The sequence below is a fragment of the Natrix helvetica genome (assembly GCF_964273705.1).
Source record: "Natrix helvetica genome assembly, chromosome: 7".
NCBI lineage: Eukaryota > Metazoa > Chordata > Lepidosauria > Squamata > Natricidae > Natrix > Natrix helvetica.
Genome location: NC_138558.1, coordinates 9,287,206 through 9,310,076, shown reverse-complemented (window position 1 = coordinate 9,310,076; position 22,871 = coordinate 9,287,206). Strand labels below are relative to the sequence as shown.

Genomic DNA, 22,871 nt, shown 5'->3' with positions numbered 1-22,871 from the left:
GTGGACTTCAACTCCCAGAATTCCCTTGCGGAGGGGGAGGGATTAAACCAGTGGTGAAATTCAATTTTTGTTTACTACTGGTTCTGTGGGCGTGGCTTGGTGGGTGTGGTATGGCTTAGTGGCCGTGGCTTGGCGGGGGTGGCAGGGGAAGGATTCTGCAAAATCTCCATTCTTTCCCCACTCTGGGGCCATCCAGAGGTGATATTTTCCAGTTCCCCGAACTACTCAAAATTTCTGCTACCAGTTCTCTGAACTACTCAAAATTTCCACTACTGGTTTTCCAGAACCTGTCAGAACTTGCTGGATTTCACCCCTGGATTAAACTCACCAAGATTGAAAAACACTGCATGAAATGGATTGCAACATCTATTTGCTTGCATTTTCTAAAGAAATACCTCTGTATTTGGCCCTTAGCTTTTTAATTCTGGTCTACATAATAATGCTGGAGGAGGGAGATGTGAAACAAGTCCATTTCACTGTCATTGTCTTGGATAGCACCCAAGAACTATTGGCTGATGGTTACTGTTTCCTTTCCCAAGCAAGGTTTACCAGAATAATTTGGAATTGTACCAGAGTACATCAAAACACATTTGAAGATGCCTAATAACATCCTAGACATAAATTTTCAACTTCTACTCTCAAAATGACGTAATAGGGCTCTGCACACCAGAACAACTAGACACAAGGACAGTTTTGCCCCAAATGCCATCACTCTGCTAAACAAATTCCCACAACACTGTCAAACTATTCACTAAGACTGTATTATATTATTCCTCTCTTCCTTCCTAGTATCAATCTCTCCACACTTATGACTATAACCATGTTGCTTGTATTTTTACCATTTATATTGTTTTATTTGTTTCCTAGTATGATTTGATTGCTTATTAGTAACTATCACTAAGCGTTGAATCTTATGATTCTTGATGAATGTATTCTATTTTATTTTTCTTTATGTACAGTGAGAGCATATGCACCAAAAACAAATTCCTTGTGTGTCCAATCACACTTGGCCAATAAAGAATTCTCTCTCCCTCCCTCCCCTCCACCTCTTTCTCCCTCCCTCTCATATCTATCTATCTATCTATCTATCTATCTATCTATCTATCTATCTATCTATCTATCTATCATCTATCTATCTATCTATCTATCTATCTATCTATCTATCTATCTATCTATCTATCATCTATCTATCTATCTATCTAAAACAAAGGGAACTCCATTCGTTTGACAGTCCTAAATTAGTCCAGGTTTTTGCCATGTGATTTTAGCTTGTGCAAAATTTTCAACAGGCCATTCTGGAGAATTTTTTTATGATGTGCTCTGAAGACTAATCCTTCCATTACAATTAGAAAAAATAAAAACAGCCATACCTCTTCAGTTCTCCCTGGATGAAATTCAACCTTCTTGGAGCTGGGAATGTAATCAAATCCGGGAGTAGCAGATGGCGGATCTGATGTCCGAGTGGCGCACCAGACCGAAGTAGGAATGGAGAGATCAGACCCGTGCCTGGTAATTGGGATTTCGATAATCCCTAGCAGGGGAGGGAAAGGAGGATTTGAAAGCAATTAATTTCAAATGAAAACAGAGACGATTACCGCTGCGTGTACCCCATTTCCAAAAGACACGGCGGTCCTCACGTCTATGTGCTTTAAGGAAAACTATTCTGAAGTGAACATCGTTATGGGAGGGAACCAAACTGGATAAACACTTTGCATCACCCCGCAAACATCAACCAAACCTGGATCGGGATGCTCTGTACACAGTCACTCATGCCCACGTCCTTTCTCGCCTGGACTACTGCAATGCTCTCTACATGGGGCTGCCCTTGAAGAGCACCCGGAGGCTTCAGCTGGTCCAGAATGCGGCCGCGCGGGTTATCATGGGGGTACCTAGGTGCTCCCATGTCACACCCCTTTTAGGCAGCCTGCACTGGTTGCCGGTTGTTTTCTGGGTGCGATTCAAGGTACTAATTATGACCTTTAAAGCACTCCATGGCTTAGGCCCAGGGTACCTGCGAGACCACCTACTGCCACCAGTAGCCTCCCACCGTCCAGTGCGATCCCACAGCGTTGGCCTCCTCAGGGTGCCGTCGGCCAGACAGTGTTGGCTGGTGACCCCCAGGGGGAGAGCCTTCTCTGTGGGAGCGCCTTCCCTCTGGAATGAGCTGCCCCCGGAGCTTCGCATAATCCCCGACCTCTGGTCCTTCCAACGCGCCCTAAAAAGTTGGCTTTTCTAGCAAGCTGGCCTGGCCTGAACAAAATAAAATAAATGATTGATGTAATTGTTAATTTTAATCTAATTTTTAAAATGTTATTGTTAATATTAATTGGGTTTGGTTTTGGATACTCTAGCTAATTTCCTTTTAACTTTTGTAATATGTGGTTTTTTTTAATGTTGTACGCCGCCCTGAGTCCTTTGGGAGAAGGGCGGCATGTAAATCCAATAAACAAACAAACAAACAAACCTGGGACTCAGACAACATACAAAGTTAGCTATGAGCCCTACAACAGCCAACAGAATAATACATGTTCTTGCACAAGAACAGGAAGCTCAAATGCAAAGCCCAAGAGAAGGTTATAAATACCCCTCACTCTCAACTCCATGTGGTCAGCTACCCAGAACCACCCGTGCTTGATGGTTCTCCTTCACCATTAAACCATTTCCAATCAGCCTCCATGTTTCCAGTGTCTTCCTCCCGGCTTGGAATTGGACCAAGTGGATATTTCTTCCAACAGGGATAATAATACAACATGCCGCAAGACAGAAAGAATTCCCACTCTACTGGGTGACTTCAATGCTATAGTTGACCCGAAACGGGACTATAAAAGTGGAAAGAAGAGAAAAGGAGCTAGGAGAACTTTGCCAAGGTCATTCTTCCAAATGGTTGAAGAACTTAATCTGTATGATGTATGGCGAGAAAGATGTCCAGAGGGAAAGCAATATACCTTCTACTCGAATAGACACGAATCCTGGTCAAGGATAGATATGGTCTGGCTGCCGATGGAGTTAATTTCAGAAGTGAAGGAGATAGATATAGAACCCAATCTATGGGCTGACCACAATCCCATGAGGATTATTTGGAAAAAACAAAAGGGCAGTTATCGTTGGTTACTCAATAGATCAATTCTAAAAGATCAGGAATATATTAAAAGAGTTAACCAGGAATTAAGATTTTTCTTCAAAGAAAACGGGCCAGGAGATACATCCATACAAAACTTATGGGATACAACTAAGGCATTTATAAGAGGGGTCACAATATCAGCCACAGCCAGGAAGAAAAAAACTGAGAATCTAAAAATAAGAGAGCTGAAAGAAAGGTATAGAAATTTAGAGAGTGAACTGCAAAAGAAACCGCAGAACAGAAGTATAAAAGGAAATATGGAATTGATTAAACATGAATTGGTTATATTTGAAAAAGCAAAATTGGCACAATCTATAAAAAAAAGCAAAACAAAACTTCTTCGAGAATGCAAATAAACTGGGGCGGTGGCTATCCTATAGGTTGAGGAAGCAGAAGCAAGAGAATTGGATCAATAAACTACAAGAATTCCCACAATGAATACCTGCTTCCTCGCTAACGCTAAAAGCCGCACTTCCGAGCGACACCGTTGAAGCATCGTTGGGACCGCCGATCATAACTTTAGCGGAAGTGATGCTCCCAAGGCGAGCGTTCTCGGAGACATCAGTCAGAACAATTTCAAATTCTTCCTCCTCTTCGTACTCGCTGTCGTCCACCAGCTTCACGTCACAAGTTGTCATGGTGACACCAGGTCCCAAGACGATCCGGTTCTCATTGGACATCCCCCGGGACTTAAAGTCTGAGCCGGACTCCAGGGCATACATGCTGCTGCCTTGGGCACTTTGAGAGATGGTGTAGCAAATGGCGGAGACGATGCTGCTAGCATCTCCTACAATATATTGCAGGGAAAAAAAGATTATTTTCCGGCATTCAAAATGACCGACATCAACAGACATACATTTTGCAGGCATTCTTTTCCTAAAATGTCATGTTTTTTTATCTTGAAAGGGATAGTTATTTTATCCCGATTTTGGGTACGTTTATATGATATACTATCAGACATTAATATAATTGAGCGAGTCCAGAGGTATCTCACCAGAAGAGTCCTCCATTCCTCTGCTCATAATAGAATCCCTTATGCCACCAGGCTCGAAATTTTGGGCTTGGACAATCTGGAACTATGCTGCCTATGGTCTGTCCTAAGCATAGTACAGAAAATTGTCTGCTATAATGTCCTACATGTCAACGACTACCGTATTTTTTAGAGTATAAGACGAACCTTTTTCCTTCAAAAGGGAGGCTGAAAATCTGGGTGCATCTTATACACTGAATACAGCATTTTTGGCCTCCCGAAAGCCCTCCCCCTTCACCACAATGGCTGTGCATAGACTTTAGGAGGCTTTCAGAGTGCTCCTGGGGGCTGGGGAGGGCGGAAATGAGCAAAAAATGGGCGGTTTTTTGCTCAATTTTGCCCCCCTCCCATAGCACTTTATAAGCCTACTAAAGGCTATGCGTGGCCTTTTTTTGACAAAAAAACGGGCCTGTTTTCATGAAAAACAGACTGTTTTTTGCTCATTTGGGGGGGGGGCACCCCCCAGGATCACTCTACAAGCCTCCTAGAGGGTATCATGACCTTTTTTAAAAAAAACAAACGGGCCCGTTTTTGCAAAAAAACGAACCGTTTTGGGGAGATCTGCAGAGTGCAAAAACTTTTTTTTTCATTTGCCTCTTCAAAATCTTGGTGTGTCTTATACGGTACTTCAGCTTCAACCGCAATAATATGCAGTTGAAAATACGGTACTTCAGCTTCAACCGCAATAATATACAGTTGAAAATACGGTACTTCAGCTTCAACCGCAATAATATACAGTTGAAGCTGAAGTAGTCGTTGACATGGTAGGATGCTGTAGCGAATAATTTTGTGTACTATGCTTAGACAGGCTCCATTGTGATCATTCCTCAAGGACATACACCTGTTTCTGGTCTAGCATTTGTATTGTTAGCTTTTCCTAAATCGTTCATCCTTTTAGTGGATTCCTTACAAGTATTGTGTAACCCTGAACAGCCCGCTGAGAAATTTGATGGCCCACTTAAATTCTAATTTTATATTTGTTTGCATTTTGTTTTCATTTCTTCTGAACTGAATCAATCAATCAATCAATCAACTTTTATTTATAAACCGCGCCCTTTCTTAAACAGGACTCGGGGCGGTGTACAGTCATTATTAAAAACCATATACATATCAAAATATCAAAATAAAATACATATACATAAACATGGGACGGAGGAGGTAGAAAATATACTGTACCATATTTAATTAAAATACAAATAAAATTATAATTCCCTTAAAAATTCCACGATAAAATGTTTGCCAGGAGGTGAAAGATGGAGCTATAAATCGGCTAAGCCAGCTAATTGGAACAGGTGGGTGAATCACTATTGACTTTTCTTGTGACGCTAACAAAGTTCTGCGTATGTTCTTGATGTACATACATGACACGACATGCTGCTTCATGAGCCCTGTTATGCCTTTGAGTCACGTTGCATGAACGCACCCAGTGTTCCAAGGATACTCGGTGTTAAAAAACACAATAGGTGTTAAGAAACACAATGGGGCTCATGAAAGATTGCCTTTTCGCTGAGATAAGCTCCAATAAGCTCTTAAGAAAACGGAAGGGCCCGGTTTGAAAAGCAGTGAACCAAAGAGCTATAATCTGGACTCAAGCAATAGTTGTCAACCTTTTCATATTTATCCAAGTCCTACCTACATTCTTCAACCCAACCCAATTTCTCCTTGTTTTTTTACAGGGTGCAGCAATTTTTCTTTCTTCTTTCAAATAAGACACTCAAACCTAATTGCCTCTATCATTGGATCCCTTTCACCAGAAAAGAAGAGAACAAAGCTTGGAAATTTATGCAAAGGTATGGGTTTTTCTGTTGTGGCCTGCCGGCGACCAGGGGAGCTAGTAGCAGAGTCGGACAGTGAGGAGGTTGGGAAGGCACATGGGTCAGTCCTGGGGGCTGAGGAAAGCTCAGACGAGGGCTCTGCGTCGGAGGCAGAGAGGGAGATAGACAGCAGTGAGGCAGAGGAACAGCTGGAGCCTGTTCCCAGTGTATGCATGTGCAGAGCTGCTAGAAGACAAAAACAGCTAAGAAAGCAGCGTTGACTTGGGACTAAAGTCACACCTTGGAGGTGATTGCCCCCTCCCATAGGATATAGAAGAGGAGCAAACGAGGAGTGGGCTTTTTCAGGAAACAATTCGTTCCTTTGGTCGTTTCAAGAGTGGAAAGTTCTGTTTGCGACTATAAGAGACTCTGTGCCAAGTTTGGCCTTGCCCTGGGTTTGGAAACGAGTTATCTGGCAGCACTCCAAACGAGATAAGGTACGTGTGGATAAACATCCCTCTGAAAGACTGTTTACTAAGCCTTGCTGACTGTGAATGAGTGCAGAAAGAGTGCAGAGAAGAGCAACAAAGATGATTAGGGGACTGGAGACTAAAACATATGAAGAACGGTTGCAGGAACTGGGTATGTTTAGCTTAAGAGAAAGAAGGACTAGGGGAGACATGATAGCATTATTCCAATATCTCAGAGGTTGCCACAAAGAAGAGGGAGTCAAACTATTCTCCAAAGCACCTGAGGGTAGAACAAGAAGCAATGGGTGGAAACTAATCAAGGAGAGAAGCAACTTAGAACTGAGGAGAAATTTCCTGACAGTGAGAACAATTAATCAGTGGAACAGCTTGCCTCCAGAAGTTGTGAATGCCCCAACACTGGAAGTCTTTAAGAAGATGTTGGATAGCTATTTGTCTGAAACGGTATAGGGTTTCCTGCCTAGGCAGGGGGTTGGACTAGAAGACCTCCAAGGTCCCTTCCAACTCTACTATTGTATTATTGTATTGTATTGTATTGAATGAAAGGAATTCACCGTCGTGTAAATAAAAGAGGTTTTGCAGGGGCCAAGACTTTGCTTCTTGCTTTCTAAGGAAGTCAGAACATTCTCCTGCTGAGTATTGAGTTCCTTTTTAAAGGGACAATTCCATGCAAAGAAGGAGAAAAAAAGATGGGAATATTTAAAAAGAACCGTAGCTGTTCACACACCTCTGCTACAAGTATATTTTCTCCCACGAAGAGGAGAGAAATTGTTAATATTCCTTCAAAAGTCACAGACCAATTCGCTCACACAGAGAGGGACTTCTCCGGGTGCCGTCCGCCAAACAGTGTCGGGGGGCGACACCCAGGAGCAGAGCCTTCTCTGTGATGGGCCCAGCCCTGTGGAATGACCTCCCCCGTGACATCAGGATTACTTCCGATCTCCGCTCCTTCCGTGTACAGCTGAAGACCCACCTCTTTCAATTATCTGGCCTGGCTCAACCGTAATTTTTTTTCATATTCCTCCTGACTGTCTTTTTTAAATTTTAAATTTTTATTGTATATTGGGTTTTTATTAAACGGGGTATGTTAATGGTTTTAATTGTCTAAATGTTGTAATCTATTACCTCCTCCGTGCATGTATGTCTTTGTATATATGTATGTTTATATATGTCCTAGTGTACGCCGCCCCGAGTCCTGCCTGGAAAGGGAGCGGCTAATAAATTCAAATTTATTATTATTATTATTAGTTGTCCGACACAAGGAAACAAGCTCACCCAGTGAATAGATCAAAGTTAGTTCTTTATTGCTGCATGCCTATTTACAAGAATCTCACCTGACTGCCTGCATTCTCTTGGGAACGGTCAGTAAGGCTTCATGGACTCGGAGGGAAGTACCCCGCCCCCTGCATGCGTGGCAGAGACCCAAAAACCAGCTGGTCGGCGGGAGGCGCATGTACATGCGCAGTAGAGCTGGGCTGGGGCAACGCTGGCATGCTCACAGAAAGGGCTCTGTGTGCCACATGGTTTTATGTCAACCAACCTTTCCTTTCAATGGGGACCGAGAGGATGCCGGCACTCTCGATGGTGTGGTAGACCTTCTTGTCAAACTGCAGGGTGGGCTCATCTTCTGCATCATTAATGAAGACGTGGGTCACAGTGATGTTGCCCAGCAAGGCATAGGCTGGCATACTGAGCTCAACGATGAAGCTCTCTATGCCCTCAAAGATGCCGTCGTCATGGATAACTATGGTGCAGGTTTTGAGGTCTTCCCATTCATCGAACTGAACCTACATGGGAATGAAAAGCAACAGCAGGTGGAAACGGGTTTCCCGAAAAGTCAATGAATGCTCCGCCTTTACTAGGACTGACAAATTTGATCTGGACTCAGCATTACTTGTGAATCTCCGTAGACAGCGTCTACGGAGATTCTTAGTCATCCAAAGTCAAGGTTGTCCCAAAGGTAATTTTTCAAGAGGCAACTGGACTTTCTGGGTTTTTCTTTGAAGACGTTTCGCTTCTCATCCAAGAAGCTTCTTCAGCTCTGACTGGATGGTGGGGAATGGAAGGATTTCAACAGTTTCAAGAAGGCTCCACACCAAATTGCACCACTCAGATGACACAGATAAATCCCCAGGTGACCGTAACAACTTGCTAAAAGGATGCAAATCTCCTGCTGCTTGAGCAGGGGGCTGGACTAGAAGACTCCAAGGTCCCTTCCAGATTCTATTCTATTCTACTCTATTCTACTCTACTCTACTCTACCCTATTTTCTAATTCAACCTTAAGACCCGGAGACTTCAACTCCCAGAATTCCATGGCTGGCTGAAGAGTCTTAATGTTGCCAAGTTTGGAGACTCCTGCCCTAAACAGTCAGAATCTTCATCATGATCTTCAGTGATGGTTGTTGCCTCCACATCACTTCCTGACCATGCTAGAAGGGAGTCTGGCCCGTTCTCCCTTAAACTGAGACAGTCTTTCAAGCCTTCTTCGTTCTAGAACTTCTACTGGGCTACATCAGGAGTTCCCTGCACTCACCTGGCTAGCGTACTCAAGGTAATCCTGTTCTCCTCGTTGAGAACTTGAACCAGAGGTGGCCGTTCCTTGATCTGTACGGCACAGGACAATCGCATATTGTTTGAGGTTTCCTGTCCTCCTCACAGCTACACTGATAGAACCGGCCGTTTCGCTGATGTTATAGCTGAAAAGGAAGACGGACAGAATGGGTTTCCTTCAGATCAGAGGTCACCAACTGCTGGCCCATGGACCACTGGTGGTCGGCGAGGAAAGTTTAGCGGTCCGCAGAAAAATCTTTGCATTTTTTGATATTGCACTAAATCAGGGATCCTCAAACTACGGCCCCTGGGTCGGATACAGCCCGCCAAAGCAATTATTCCCGCTCGCTGATAGGATGGGGTCCTTCAGGCACTTAGCTTGGCAGCCTGTTTAGTCGCTCCAGCCCTTCCCTCCCTCCCTCCCTAGGAGTCCAGGCGCTTCAGTCAGCGGTGCACAAAACTTTGGCCAGGCTCCTCAAAAGACAGAGTTTGCTGGGGGGGGGGGGCATCTAGCACCCAGGCTGGCTACAAGACAAACATTCATTCTTGGCCGTTTTTGAGATTCCTAGCTGCAATGGACAGCAAAGGGTTGACCCCGGGGGCTTCTTTCCACTATTAGGCGGCCAAGATAAGTGCCTGAAGGATCCCATCCTGTCACTAATTCATATTACTGTGTTTGCCCGAAAATAAGACAGGGTCTTATTTTTTTGGACCCCTGAAAAAAGCACTTGGCCTTATTTTCGGAGAGGACTTATTATTTTTGAGGTGCAGGAGGCGGCGAGCGTGGTCACCTCATGGCTGCTGCTGTGTTGCAATATTTTGGGGGAGGGCTTATTTTGGGGGAGAGCTTATTTTAGCGCATGCGCTCAAAAGCCCCATTGGGCTTATTATCCAGGGAGGTCTTATTTTCGGGGAAACAGGTCCAAGGAATTTAAAATTATGAATTTAGTGGTCCCTGAGGTCCGAACGGTTGGTGACCCCTGCTTTAGATCAGAGCGTGGAAGCACCCCAAGGTTTGTGAATCGCGAAGAATGCATTGAAATGATTCCTTTTCAGTTTGTTATTTATGTTAGACTTACTTTAGGAGGCTTCTACTACGTGTTCTTCTAGTCTATTGTTCCCAGTAGCAAATTAAGGAGTTAACATGCAATTTGTAACAACTTAATTAACTTAAATGTGCTTGCTTTCTCCTCTTTTATTGAAAATGTGAAATCTGCCTTCATTGGGGTCAATTCAATCTAATCAAATCCGTTTCATTCAACTCCAGAAAGAAAGAAACAACAACAACAAAAAAGGAAAGTAAGAAGAGCAACAAATTCAACTTGGCAAAAACCCAGATACACCAAGCAGGTTAAATAAAGTCTCTTGGAGCAGATTATTAACAAATCACACATAAATATACCAGATGAAGCAAAAATGCTTTGTTCAACATAATGAATGTCTAGCCCCCCTTCTCCATCCATGGTCCACTTGCGTTTCTCTTCTACTACTTAAGATGTTTGCGGTTTCCTTGTCACTTTCTTTTCTAATTTAATGAAAAGAAGGACTAGGGGTGACATGATAGCAGTCTTCCAATATCTTGGTGGTTTCCACAAAGAAACTATTTTCCAAGGCACCCGAGGGCAGGACAAGAAGCAATGGGTGGAAACTAATCAAGGAGAGAAGCAACTTAGAACTAAAGAGAAATTTCCTGACAGTTAGAACAATTAACCAGTGGAACAATTTGCCTCCAGAAGTTGTAAATGCTCCAACACTGGAAGTTTTTAAGAAGATATTGGATAGCCATTTGCCTGAAACGGTGTAGGGTTTCCTGCCTGAGCAAGGGGGGTTAGACTAGAAGACCTCCAAGGTCCCTTCCAACTATGTTAATTTAGAATAATAGAGTTAAAAGTAACCTTTGAGGTCTTCTAGTCCAATCCCCTGCCTAGACAGGAAACCCTATACCGTTTCAGACAAATAGCTATCCAACATCTTCTGAAAGACTTCCAGTGTTGGAGCATTTACAACTTCTAGAGGCAAGTTGTTCCACTGATTAATTGTTCTGTCAGGAAGTTTCTCCTCAGTTCTAAGTTGCTTCTCTCCTTGATTAGTTTCCACCCATTGCTGCTTCTCCTATCCTCATGTTATTCTGTTATTTCCAGCATCTTTGCCTTCCAGCAACATCATGAAACAAATTATGTCACGTAATATTCCAGAAGTTTTTTTCCCCATTTTTCCCCCCAGGTGTTTATTTAAAATATTATTTTTTTCTGAAATAAGGTACGTTCAAACCCCCATCCGTAAGAAAGAAGGAACTTGCTAGATGAGGACTATAAACATGCTATGGCATCATAACAGTAAGAACTCCGTCAAATGGCAGAAGAATGACATTTCTGCATTGTTATTAAGAAAAAGCTGGTAAGTGGGGTACCTCATATGTTGAAAGCTGATAACAGACCACTGAATATGGAAGATATTATCAGTGACAATGCTGGGTTTGCTGTCCTTCACCAGAAATTGAAAACTATCTTCTGTCCTTTGAATATTCTCTTCATGTAGCACATACTGGATCAATCCCAAATTCACATCCTCTGTTAGATAAAGACTTCAACAAATTAATCCAGGAATTAAAGATCTCTCTTTTTTTTAACATTCCTTGGCAAACCACGATAATAGGCTCTTTGCTAATCTAATTTCTGGATGCGGAACAATCCCCGTTGCTCAAAAACGATTTCACCATATCTCGACCTATCAATGCAACATTATACAATGATCCATGCTGGGGAACACTATTCACTTCATCTAGAGCAGGTGTGGGATTCAGCCGGTTAGGACCAGTTCGGGCGAACGGGGTGCCAATTTTGTATGCGGTTTGCTGAATCGGTTGTTGCAAGGACCGGCTGGCCCCGCCCTCCCCTCCCCTCCCCGGAGTCTTCACGCGGCTCGTTCATCATGCCAGATAAGTACAGGGCCCGCACCGAGGCTCTGGGAGGGCTAAAAATGGGCCAACCGGAAATCTGCAAATGAGCCTGTTTCTGGCTTCCGGAGGGCCGCCAAAGTCCAGGGGGAAGACGTTTTTGCCCTCCCGGAAGCTCGGGAAAAGCCCCCGGAGCCTGGGGAAGGCAAAAAACAGGCCTCCCGGACATCCAGAAATGAGCCTGTTTCCGGCCTCTGGAGCCCAGGGGAGGCCGTTTTCGCCCTCCCGGAGGCTTGAGAGAAGCCTGGGGAGGGCAAAAATGCCTCTCCCCCGCCCCGCCATCATGAGGAACCCAAGTAGGCCATGCCCCCTATGGCCATGCCCTCCCAGCAACCGGGCAGAGAACTGGTTTTTCAATTCCACCCCTGATCTAGAACTTAACGGAGCCTCAACTGAAGATGGCCAAATAAATAAGTTTCTTAGGGGATGCAGCGTTCAATGAAATTGCAGACTTAAGCAAGCAACCCATAAAAACAAACTTTATTTTCTGCATCATTAGGAAAGGGAAAAATCAAACTGACCACATTTTAATTGTTTTCTAAGGATCTATCTGGCCATACTCAGAGTACTGGTCATTCAAAAAGATACTTTAGAACTTTAGAAGAAAACAAAAAAAAAAACCAGGAAGGTGGCACCGGACTGGAATCGCAGCACCATAGAAAAGCAAATACTGGGATTAGAAGACAGAATTGCGTAAAGTGAACCTTGATATAGAAGGGAAATTTCTCTCTTATTTTCTCTGAATCTAAGAATATTAGACATTCTCCATCAGTTTGAAGAGTTGGGAGTTTGAGGAGAAGTAAAAGGCAAAACATTAACTCTTTAATTAAAACTTCCTAATGGGATGTATACAGGGTGGGATTCAAATCATTTAACAACCGGTTCTCTGCCCTGGGTAGGCGTGGCTCGGTGGGCATGTGACTGTGTGGGCACAGCAATATATAGCAATAGTAATAGCACTTAAGACTTATATACCGCTTCGTAGTGGCTCTCTCTATGCGGTTTACAGAGTCAGCCTCTTGCCCCCAACAATCTGGGTCCATTTTAGCCACCTCGGAAGGAGGAAAGGCTGAGTCAACCGTGAGCCTGGCGAGAATCGAACTGCCGAACTGCAGCTAGCAGTCAGCTGAAGTAGCCTGCAGTACTGCATTCTAACCACTGCGCCACCTTGGCTCTTATCTATCTCACTCTCCGGCTCGCTCGCCCCGCCCATGCAGCCTGGCTGGTTCCCACGCCTCGCCCGCTCTACTCACCGTCCGAGAAGGTGTGCTGGAAGCCGCGCGCAGGAAATGGCTGTGTGTTTGAAGCCGCGCACAAGCACATTTTCAGTTCTGCACTAGGGGAACCGGTTGTTAAAGTATGTGAAGCCCACCTCTGACTACACTCGGTAAGAAGGCACAATACCCAAGAGCAAAAGCAACCGGGCTTATACCTTGCGTAAAGGTAGTCACCATCGTTCCTGGCTGCAATTTCTTCTCCACGTAACCATATTTGGGCCCCGTTGTTATTTCATAGATCAGGAGGCTGTCTTCTGTATCAGGGTCCATAGTCAGCAGCTCCTTCTTGGTGATGAGGTTTTTTGGCTAGAGGGAAGATCAGAAACCAGTGAAGGGGAGTTTGTAAACCCTGAGATTTAAAAACAAAATCCTACGACCACATTTCTTCCCCAACTGGTACCTCATACATGTTTTGGTTTACAAGTACCATAGTCCCTAGCCCCGTGATGGCGAACATATGGGACACGTGCCACAGGTGGCATGCAGAGCCCTCTCTGCAGGCAGGTGAGCCGTCACCCCAGTTCATCTCCACTACGCGTGCGTGCATCTCCCGCCGGCCGGCTGATTTTCGGGTCTCTGCTGCACATGCGGGGGAGGGGGGGAGTGCATGTGGGAGACATGTATCTTGCCTTTTTATGTATACTGAGAGCATATGCACCAGGGGTGGGTTCCTGCCAGTTCTAACCTCTTCTATACAAGAGGTTCCACAAATCTACAGTGCCGTTTAGAACCGGTTCCAGCTCCCTCCCCCCACCCATCCGCACATCATCAAGATGAAGAGCGAGAGGAGGAATTCTGGGAGTTGAAGTCCACAAGTCTTAAAGCTGTCAAGTTTGAACACCCCTGGGGGGTTTTTTCCTAAAGGGTTAGGGGTGCAAGGGTCTTGTAATTTGACAGCTTTAAGACTTGCGGGCTTCAAATGCCAGACTTTCTGAGCCAACATTTTGGTTGTTTAGCAAGAGCATTGTTAAGTGAGTTTCACCACATTTTACAAGTTGGCCAAGCGCACCCAGTCACATGGCTGGCAAGCCACTCCCACTTGGTAACTCCCACAAAGTAGGCCACACCTACAGAAGAGGTTCTAAAAAAATTTTGAAACCCACCACTGATATGCACTAAAGATAAATTCGTTGTATGTCCAATCACATTTGGCCAATAAAGAATCCTATTCTATTCTATTCTATTCTATTCTATTCTATTCTCTGCTATTCTATTCTATTCTATGCTCTGCTATTCTATTCTATTCTATTCTATGCTCTGCTATTCTATTCTATTCTATTCTATGCTCTGCTATTCTATTCTATTCTATTCTATTCTATTCTCTGCTATTCTATTCTATTCTATGCTCTGCTATTCTATTCTATTCTATTCTATGCTCTGCTCTGCTATTCTATTCTGCAGGCTACTTCTGCTGACTGCCTGCTGCCTGCAGTTTGGCAGTTCGACTCTCACCAGGCTCACGGTCGACTTAGCCTTCCATCCTTCCAAGGTGGGTAAAATGAGGACCCAGATTGTTGGGGGCAAGAGGCTGGCTCTATAAACTGCTTACAGAGGGCTATAAAGCCCCGTGAAGCAGTATATAAATGCTATTGCTATTGCTAAATAAGGAAGCAGCGGTGCCCAAGGCAGACTTCAGACTTTCCGAAAGCAATCTGTGCAAAAGTCTTTAAAAGTCCCTTGCATCCTCATTTGTCACTCTTCCCGCTGTTGAAGTGTGTGGTGCGCTTGAGCACCCGTACTCAGCTGGCAATTAAAATCTGTTTCCATTTCTCAGCCTCTTCACTGGTGATGGAAACACCACTTGATTAATCACAGCAATTAATCCATCAGAGCTTCCCACTTAAGGAATGCAAATGCCATTAGCCAGGAATAAGACATCATGGCCCACAGCCTAAAGAACGAGAGCATCAGGTGAGGCGTTATTAGGAACTTTAGCCTTGCGGTTTAAGATGGATTGCTTAGCTTAGCCACAACTGCTGATGTAACAAACAGCCAAGGCCTATTCCATTCATCACAGCAGCTGGCAGCAGTGACAGGAGGGGCATACTCACACACATACACCACTTTTGCTTGGAGAACTTCACTCAATCTTTGTGTGTGTGTGGTCAATGGTAGCCAGGAATATTTATTTATGCTGTGGTCCCAGAGCAGTGATGACAAAACCTTTGGGCCTCGCATGTCAAATATTCAGAAAAATGCTTAAGTTGACTTTGAGGAGTCCCTTGTGCTGTCAGGCCTGCAGTCCTCTTTTCTTTTGGGTCTTCGGCCTGCCACAATCTCTATTATTCTGCTATGCATTTTCTATTGTGGGAAAATGGGGAGGGGGGATTGCAAGGAGTCCCGTGCTATGTAGTCACAACAAAATTCTTTCTAGGAACCCAAGGTCGTCCTTTGTCTCTCTGCACCTCTGCACCTGACCGGAACTGGAGTGGGAGATTGGACCATGGGATGGACTGGTGGGTATGGGGCAAGATCTTGAACTTTCAACTGGGTGGGGAAAACCGAGACGCTTTCAGATTTGGGTTTTTCCCGGTTGTGCCAACGTGGCTCTCTTAATAAATTGGAACTTTGAGCAATACTTTGCCTTGGACTCTGATTTACTTTTGGATGCTATTTGGAACTCTGACACCTGCCACATTTCCAGCAAATATATGAAACCAGCTGAGTTTTAATCTATACAACCGTTTGGTGTGGTGGTTAAGGTGCTGCCCTAGAAAGCAGGAGAGTATGAGTTCTAGTTCTGCCCTAGAAAGCAGGAGACTGCGAGTTCTAGTTCTTTGCCTTGGACTCTGATTTACTTTTGGATGCTATTTGGAACCCTGATAGCTGCTCTCTGAGCTTACTTGTATTTTTGCAGACTTTTTATTACCCAACCTAGGTAACAGCATCAGTGCTAGTCTTCAACTAGCGTTGATGATGTTACCTAGTTGGGTAATATATATATTGCAAATTAAAAACAGCAGAGTTGCCTACTTTTGAAACGAATCAGACAGAAAAACTCACCTTGCCATTCATATATTCCAACCACTGAAGACCTAAGTTAGTGACAACTCTTGGAGTCCCATCTTCCACAGGGAGAATTTCTACTCTGAACCACTGGGGCATAGCAGTCACAATCTGCAAAAAAACAACAACAACAACCATATATATTCAGAAAAATTGTTTCTGCAACGGTATAGAATTTACCATACTGGACAAAAAGCCCTTCTGTTTTTTTGTGTCCCTATGTCAAGTCATTCAAAACAGGATTTCAAAATATACAGATGGGTTTTCACTTCTCTTAAGTTATCTAATATGTCAGGCAGCTGCTTAAATAAAATATGGAACCCGGGGATTTAAAAGCACAATGACTATATATGTATACTTTTTTGTTCTATTTTTTTTAAAGAAGGAGGAAGATACATGTTAAAATTAAATATGTATACTGAAAAGGAATTATAAATACCATCAACATAAAATGGAGCTTGCTCAGAAGCAGAAATACATCAAGCAAATGAGATGAAAGTGTGAAGTAGAGGAGAGAGGTAAGGGAAGAAGAGAGGAATAGGAGAGAGGGCGGGGGGGAGAGGAGGAGAGAAAGGAGGAGTGGAAAGGGAAGAGAGTAGAAGGAGAGAGGAAGGGGAAGTAGAGAAGAGAAGGACGACAGAGGAAAGAAAGGAGGTAGGGAGGGGGAGGAGAGAGGAAGAAGAAAGTAATGGATAAGGTACAAATATGGCAGCGATGGCGAACCTTTTTTGGCTCCCCCATTTTTACATACTTTTTTTGCCCTCCCCAGGCTCCAGAGGCTTTATAGGAGCCTGGGGAGGGTGAAAAGAGCCTCCCCCGCCCCCCGGAGGCCCTCCGGAGGCTTCAGGGACCTTCAGGACGGTCCCTGAAGCCTTCGGAGCGCTTAAAACCACCCTCCGAGCAAGCCGGACTTCCGGTTTGCTCGGAGGGACTTCCGGTTTGCTCGGAGGGTGGTTTTAAGCGTTCCGAAGGCTTCAGGGACCATCCGGACGGTCCATGAAGCCTTCGGAGTGCTCAAAAGGATCCTCCGAGGCTTCAGGGAAGCCTCCGGACAGTCCCTGAAGCCTTCGGAATGCTTAAAGCGACCCTCCGAGCAACCCAGAAGTCACTTCCGGTTTGCTCGGAGGGTGGTTTTAAGCGTTCCGAAGGCTTCAGGGAAGCCTCTGGACGGTCCCTGAAGCCTCCGGAGGGCCTCCGGGGGGACGGGGGGGCTCTTGTCACCCTCCCCAGGCTCCTATAAAGCCTCTGGAGCCTGGGGAGGGCGAAAAATGGCTTTTAAAAAGGTGAACTCAGCTGGCCAGCGCCTCGCGTGCCCTGAGAAATGGCTCCGCGTGCCACTTGTGGAACGCATGCCATAGGTTCGCCATCACTGAAATATGGTGTATGGAGAGCAGAAGAGCCAATAATTGTTTTTGGGAGTTGATGGTAAGATGAATTGATGTAAACATTTAATAATACAATGTGATGTTGGCTATGTAATAGTACACATGTGATTATATGTTATGAAAATGAAAAAATAAAAAAAAATGTTTTATATATATGTGTGTGTGTGTGTGTGTGTGTGTACGTACGTACGTGTGTGTGTACGTACGTGTGTGTGTACGTACGTACGTACGTATGTATTTGTGTTACAACCCCTGGTATGCCCAGGTTCAAATCCCAGTAAGGGTATGCCTAGCTGATGAGAGCTAAATAGCTTGAAATAGATCTATACTAGTCTCCCTTTATTTATTTATCAGCACAAATACAACACACACACACACACACACATATATATATAAAAGAAAAAAAAAGAAAATACGGAACTTATCTGCAATTTTATCAGGCCCAAAACCCAAAAGAAACATGGGGTGATTCTTCCAAGCAGATTTCCTATAATTTCAGTTTGATCTAATGGTTAAGGCATCAGGTTAGAAACCAGGAGATGGTGAGTTCTAATCCTGCCTTAGGTATGAGCGCCAGCTGGATGTTTATGGGGCCAGTTACTCACTCTCACTCTCTCTCAGTCCAACCCACCTCACAGGATTGTTGTGGGGAAAACAGAAGGAGGAGGAAGGAGCATTAGATTTGTTTGTCTTCTTGAGTTGCTTATAAAAGTAATAAAGGTGAGAAAACAGGGTATGGTAGGATAGAACAAAGCAGAGTAGAAGAACGGATCGAGGTAAGAAGAAAATAAAATACCGGTAATAGATATATGTGATGCAGAGCAGAACAGAACAGAAGAATGGGTAGCTATGACAAAGAGAATAATAGGTACTATATATGTGATGCAGAGCAGAATAGAACAACACAGAACAGAACAATGGATAGATGTGAGAAGAAAAGAGAATAATAGATATATGTTATATAGAGAAGAGCAGAGCGGAACAGAGCAGAGCAAAACAAGAAAATATTGCCAGACTAAAGCATTCTATCACCTATACAAGCATATTCTCAGAAAACTATTAGGAAGGGGCTGTCTTCACCCGCTTTCTCTCACCCAAACTATTTGAACTGAGCTTATTTATTTTTATTTATTATTCGTATTTATAGACCGCCCCTTCTCCCGAAAGGGACTGCCTCTTATTCCTCTAGAATCCCACCCCACTTCATCTCCTAGGGACCCAAATTAGTAAATTCCATCACATATTTACAGATATAAAAGACCGAGCCGCAGTAATTTACTACGAGAGCTGCCTTATGACCTCTCCTTTGTCTCTTTTCCACTGCATATCCATGTCAGGGAACAAAAGCCTTAACTGACTTGTTATCTTTCTGCACGCAAGGGCTAGGACAGAGAAAACTAAGGTTGGGATTCTTGGCCTACTATCCGAACGGCCACAAGCCGTACCGTGTACGCGAAAATCAATTCGGGGCGTAGAGACTTTGGTTTCCCTCCACTGACCTCTTTTTCCCCCTCCTTTGCCACCACAAAGAAGGGATTGGTTCCATCGGACACCGTGAAAGTGAAACGGTCTTCTAAAAAATGGCTTCCGTCGTGACTGTAACTGATTCGGTTCTGGAAGACGTCCTCCATGGAGAAGGCCTGGGCCTGCTGGTAACGGCCATCATGGGTGCGCTCCAGCTGGCCGTGGCGTGGGGGCTGCACAATGCTAAAGGTAACGGACTTGGCCTGCATACAGGACGAAATGTGTGAGGAGAAAACGAGAGGTCACGTCACACTATGATAGTGAATTGACAGAATCATAAAGATTCAGGAGATGGTCTGGTAAACTTTTAGCTTTAAGGTTCTCCAGTGTCTGGAAAGCAATTCTTCTAGAAACTTCTACAACAGGAGTATCAAACTCGCAGTCCACGGGCCAGATGTATCACGGATTGACATTCAGCTGGCCATGCCCAGGTCTCAACAAGGTCAAACACAACCCTGATGCGGCCATCAATGAAATCGTGTTTGACACCCCTGATCCAGAGGTGGCATTAAGCAGGTTCTGACCAGTTCTGGAGAACCAGTAGCGGAAATTTTGAGTAGTTTGGAGAACCGGTAAATACCACCTCTGGCTGGCCTCGCCCCCATCTACTCTCTGCCTCCTGAGTCCCAGCTGATCAGGAGGGAATGGGGATTTTGCAGTAACCTTCCCCTGGAGTGGGGAGGGAATGGAGATTTTACAGTACCCTTCCCCTGCCACGCCCACCAAGCCATGCCCACCAAGCCAAGCCACGCCCACCAAGCCACGCCCACCGAACCGGTAGTAAAAAAAAAACTGAGTCCCACCACTGCCCTGATCTAAGTCAGGGCATCAGTTCTGTCATGGTGTCTCTGCACGCAAAACCTAGATCTCATCACATCCAGTTCTCCGCAGCCTCCAGTCTTCCGTTTTCCATGCACAAGGAATTTATGAAACTCAGCACTTGAGGACATGCAGTTACTGCCTCAGATGTCTCCGAATAAGAATTTGATAATTTCATGGAAGTTTAATCTCTGAAAGGTCTATTCGTTCTGCCAGCTAGACAGAACCTCCTAGCCCAGAGGTAGCATATCTCAGGATATGAGATCAGCAGAGAGAAAGTGTTTATTTATTCATGAATATGTGCAGCAGCCTTCTGTTTATCCCTATTTCAAATCGTTTATGACGATAACAAAATTACAGGAAAATAATATAGCCATAGTGTAGTGATAAGCATTGAGATTGGCACGGGTTGTATTTGTTCTGACCGAGGCTTCCCAAGAGCATGAAGCAAATTCCTTGTCCTGACAAAAAACCCTTTTATTAATTTCCTGTGAATTCTGCTCATTCCCATCCGGCAAAGTCTTTCAAGGGAGGATTTACAGTCACAGACCTTATCTGGCTTGGAGAGCTGCCAGGCCGATATCTACAAAATTTGGCAAGGAGTCTCGGAGAGTCATGAACCAATTAAGCTAACTAATGGTCTCCTGCAAACTCCACTCCCCTTTCGCTCCCCTTTTATTTCCTCTGGGAGGGGCCATTCATCGTCCACCTGTGGCCTTACTCCCAAGTCGACCCTTATTCTTTAGCTGTTCCCTTCGTCTGGCAACTCTGCGCATGCGCACACTGGGAACAGGCTGCAGCTGTTCTTCTGCCCACTGATGTCTGACTCTGAAGGCAGCTGATAACTGGGGCATACGACTCTGACCCACTCTCTGCCTCCAACACAGAGCCCTCATCCGAGCCTTCCCCAGACCCCAGGACTCCTAGCCCATGTTCCTCCCCAACCTCCTCAGTGTCCGAGTCCGCTGCCAGCTCTGCTGGCCACTGGCAGGCCACAATAGCCATGGAAGCACTTTGGGTGACTTTGGAGCAGCCCAAAGCACCTCATATTTTTCTTGTTGCCAAAAACAGTGGACATGGAGGGCCCAACTCTCACCAATGAACTTTGCGTCATGTTCCTGGATGAAAAAGAGAACGCAGGTAGTCCTCTACTTACAGCAGTTCATTTAGTGACCGTTCAAAGTTACAACGGCACTGAAAAGAGTGATTATGACTGTTTTTCACACTTACAACCACTGCAGCAGCTCTCACGGTCACGTGATCAAAATCCAGATGCCTGGCAATTGGTTGATATTTATAATGGTTGCGGTGTCCCCATTTGCTTCTGACTTTCAACAAACGAAGTCAGTGGGCAAGCCAGAACCACTTAACAACCTTGTTACTAACAACTGCAGTGATTCACTGAACAACTGTGGCAAGAAATATCGTCAAATGGGGGAAAACTGACTTAACAAATGTCTCGCTTAACGACAGAAATGTTGGGTTCAGTTGTGATCGTAAGTCGAGCACTACCTATATAGGGCATGCACACAGAGCCATGGGGGCGCAGTGGCGAGAGTGCAGTACTGCAGGCTACTTCTGCTGACTGCCAGCTGACTGCAATTCGGCAATTCGAATCTCACCAGGCTCAAGGTTGACTCAGCCTTCTATCCTTCCGAGGTCGGTAAAATGAGGACCCAAATTGTTGGGGACAAGAGGCTGACTCTGTTAATTGCTTAGAGAGGGCTGTAAAACACTGTGAAGTGGTATATAAGTCTAAATGTTATTGCGATATGATTGTCTACTTCTAGATCAGGGGCAGACAATTATGGCCCTTTTCCCACCTGTGGACGTCAGCTCCCAGAATTCCTGAGCCAGCATAGTTGGCTCAGGGATCCTGGGAGTTGAAGTCCGTAGGCAGGAAAGGCCTCACAGTTGCCCATTTCCTGTTCTAAGGGAACATACCATTGGATGGAAACTACCATTTCCTTCCAAAGTCCTTCATGGAAGAAGAAGAACTCAAAGAGCTCGCCTTTCTTCACCTCTGTGTCCGCGTCGGTGGCTTTGAGATCAAATTCCGTGATGGTTTTCCTCACTCCTTCCTGCACAGTCATCCCCGCGGCCAGCACCACCGGCAAAGAATCGTCAACTGGGTTAATGGTGATTTCAAAATTGTGGGTCACCTGTGGATAGAAAGAACGGGATCTATTCTTTTTAAAAAAAACAACTTTATTTTTATTTTCCATCACCAATCTCACATCATTAATCTTACAGTCTTTGACCTAGTTACATGCGGGATCGCATCCTGCCCCACACATCCCTACGACCAATTCGCTCACACAGAGAGGGACTTCTCCGGGTGCCGTCCGCTAAACAGTGTCGGGGGGCGACACCCAGGAGCAGAGCCTTCTCTGTGATGGGCCCAGCCCTGTGGAATGACCTCCCCCGTGACATCAGGATTACTTCCGATCTCCGCTCCTTCCGTGTACAGCTGAAGACCCACCTCTTCCAACTATCTGGCCTGGCTCAACCGTAGTTCTATTCTTTTTCCTCCTGACAGTCCTTTTAAATTTTTAAATTGTGTTGTGTTATTATTAATGGGGTATTTTAATGGTTTTTTAACATTCTCTATGTGATGTAATTGTTACCTCCTCCGTGCATGTATGTCCTTGTATACGCATGTATTTGGATGTTTATATGTTTGCACATATGTTTTTATGTCTCATATGTTTTATTGTACGCCGCCCCGAGTCCTTGGTGGAGAGGGAGCGGCTAATAAATTCAAATTTATTATTATTATTATTTATTGTGTCATCCTATTTAACAGTCACATAATTTTTAGTCTATTTTTATGTTGCCTTTACATTTACATTTCAATTGCCATTTAATTCAGCTCCTCTCCTCTAATTCTACGTTTCCCCCCCGCCCCAAATTATTCAATTTTCTGTTTCTTTTTATCTATATTCATTTTCTATCTAGT

General features: G+C 44.6%; 1 protein-coding gene across 1 annotated transcript in view; it reads right to left on the bottom strand.

The window, feature by feature from the left end:
• The window catches only part of FRAS1 (Fraser extracellular matrix complex subunit 1), a gene marked incomplete at its 5' end in the record, with an annotated part of 344,413 nt that overhangs the window by 49,785 nt on the left and 271,757 nt on the right, over positions 1-22,871 (bottom strand). The window contains 9 exons of the mRNA XM_081960316.1: positions 1,371-1,531; positions 3,564-3,908; positions 7,934-8,180; positions 8,929-9,091; positions 11,356-11,515; positions 13,334-13,484; positions 16,182-16,295; positions 19,069-19,296; positions 21,934-22,074. Of these exons, the coding sequence (XP_081816442.1) occupies positions 1,371-1,531; positions 3,564-3,908; positions 7,934-8,180; positions 8,929-9,091; positions 11,356-11,515; positions 13,334-13,484; positions 16,182-16,295; positions 19,069-19,296; positions 21,934-22,074 (1,710 nt within the window). The remainder of the gene's footprint in view (positions 1-1,370; positions 1,532-3,563; positions 3,909-7,933; positions 8,181-8,928; positions 9,092-11,355; positions 11,516-13,333; positions 13,485-16,181; positions 16,296-19,068; positions 19,297-21,933; positions 22,075-22,871) is intronic.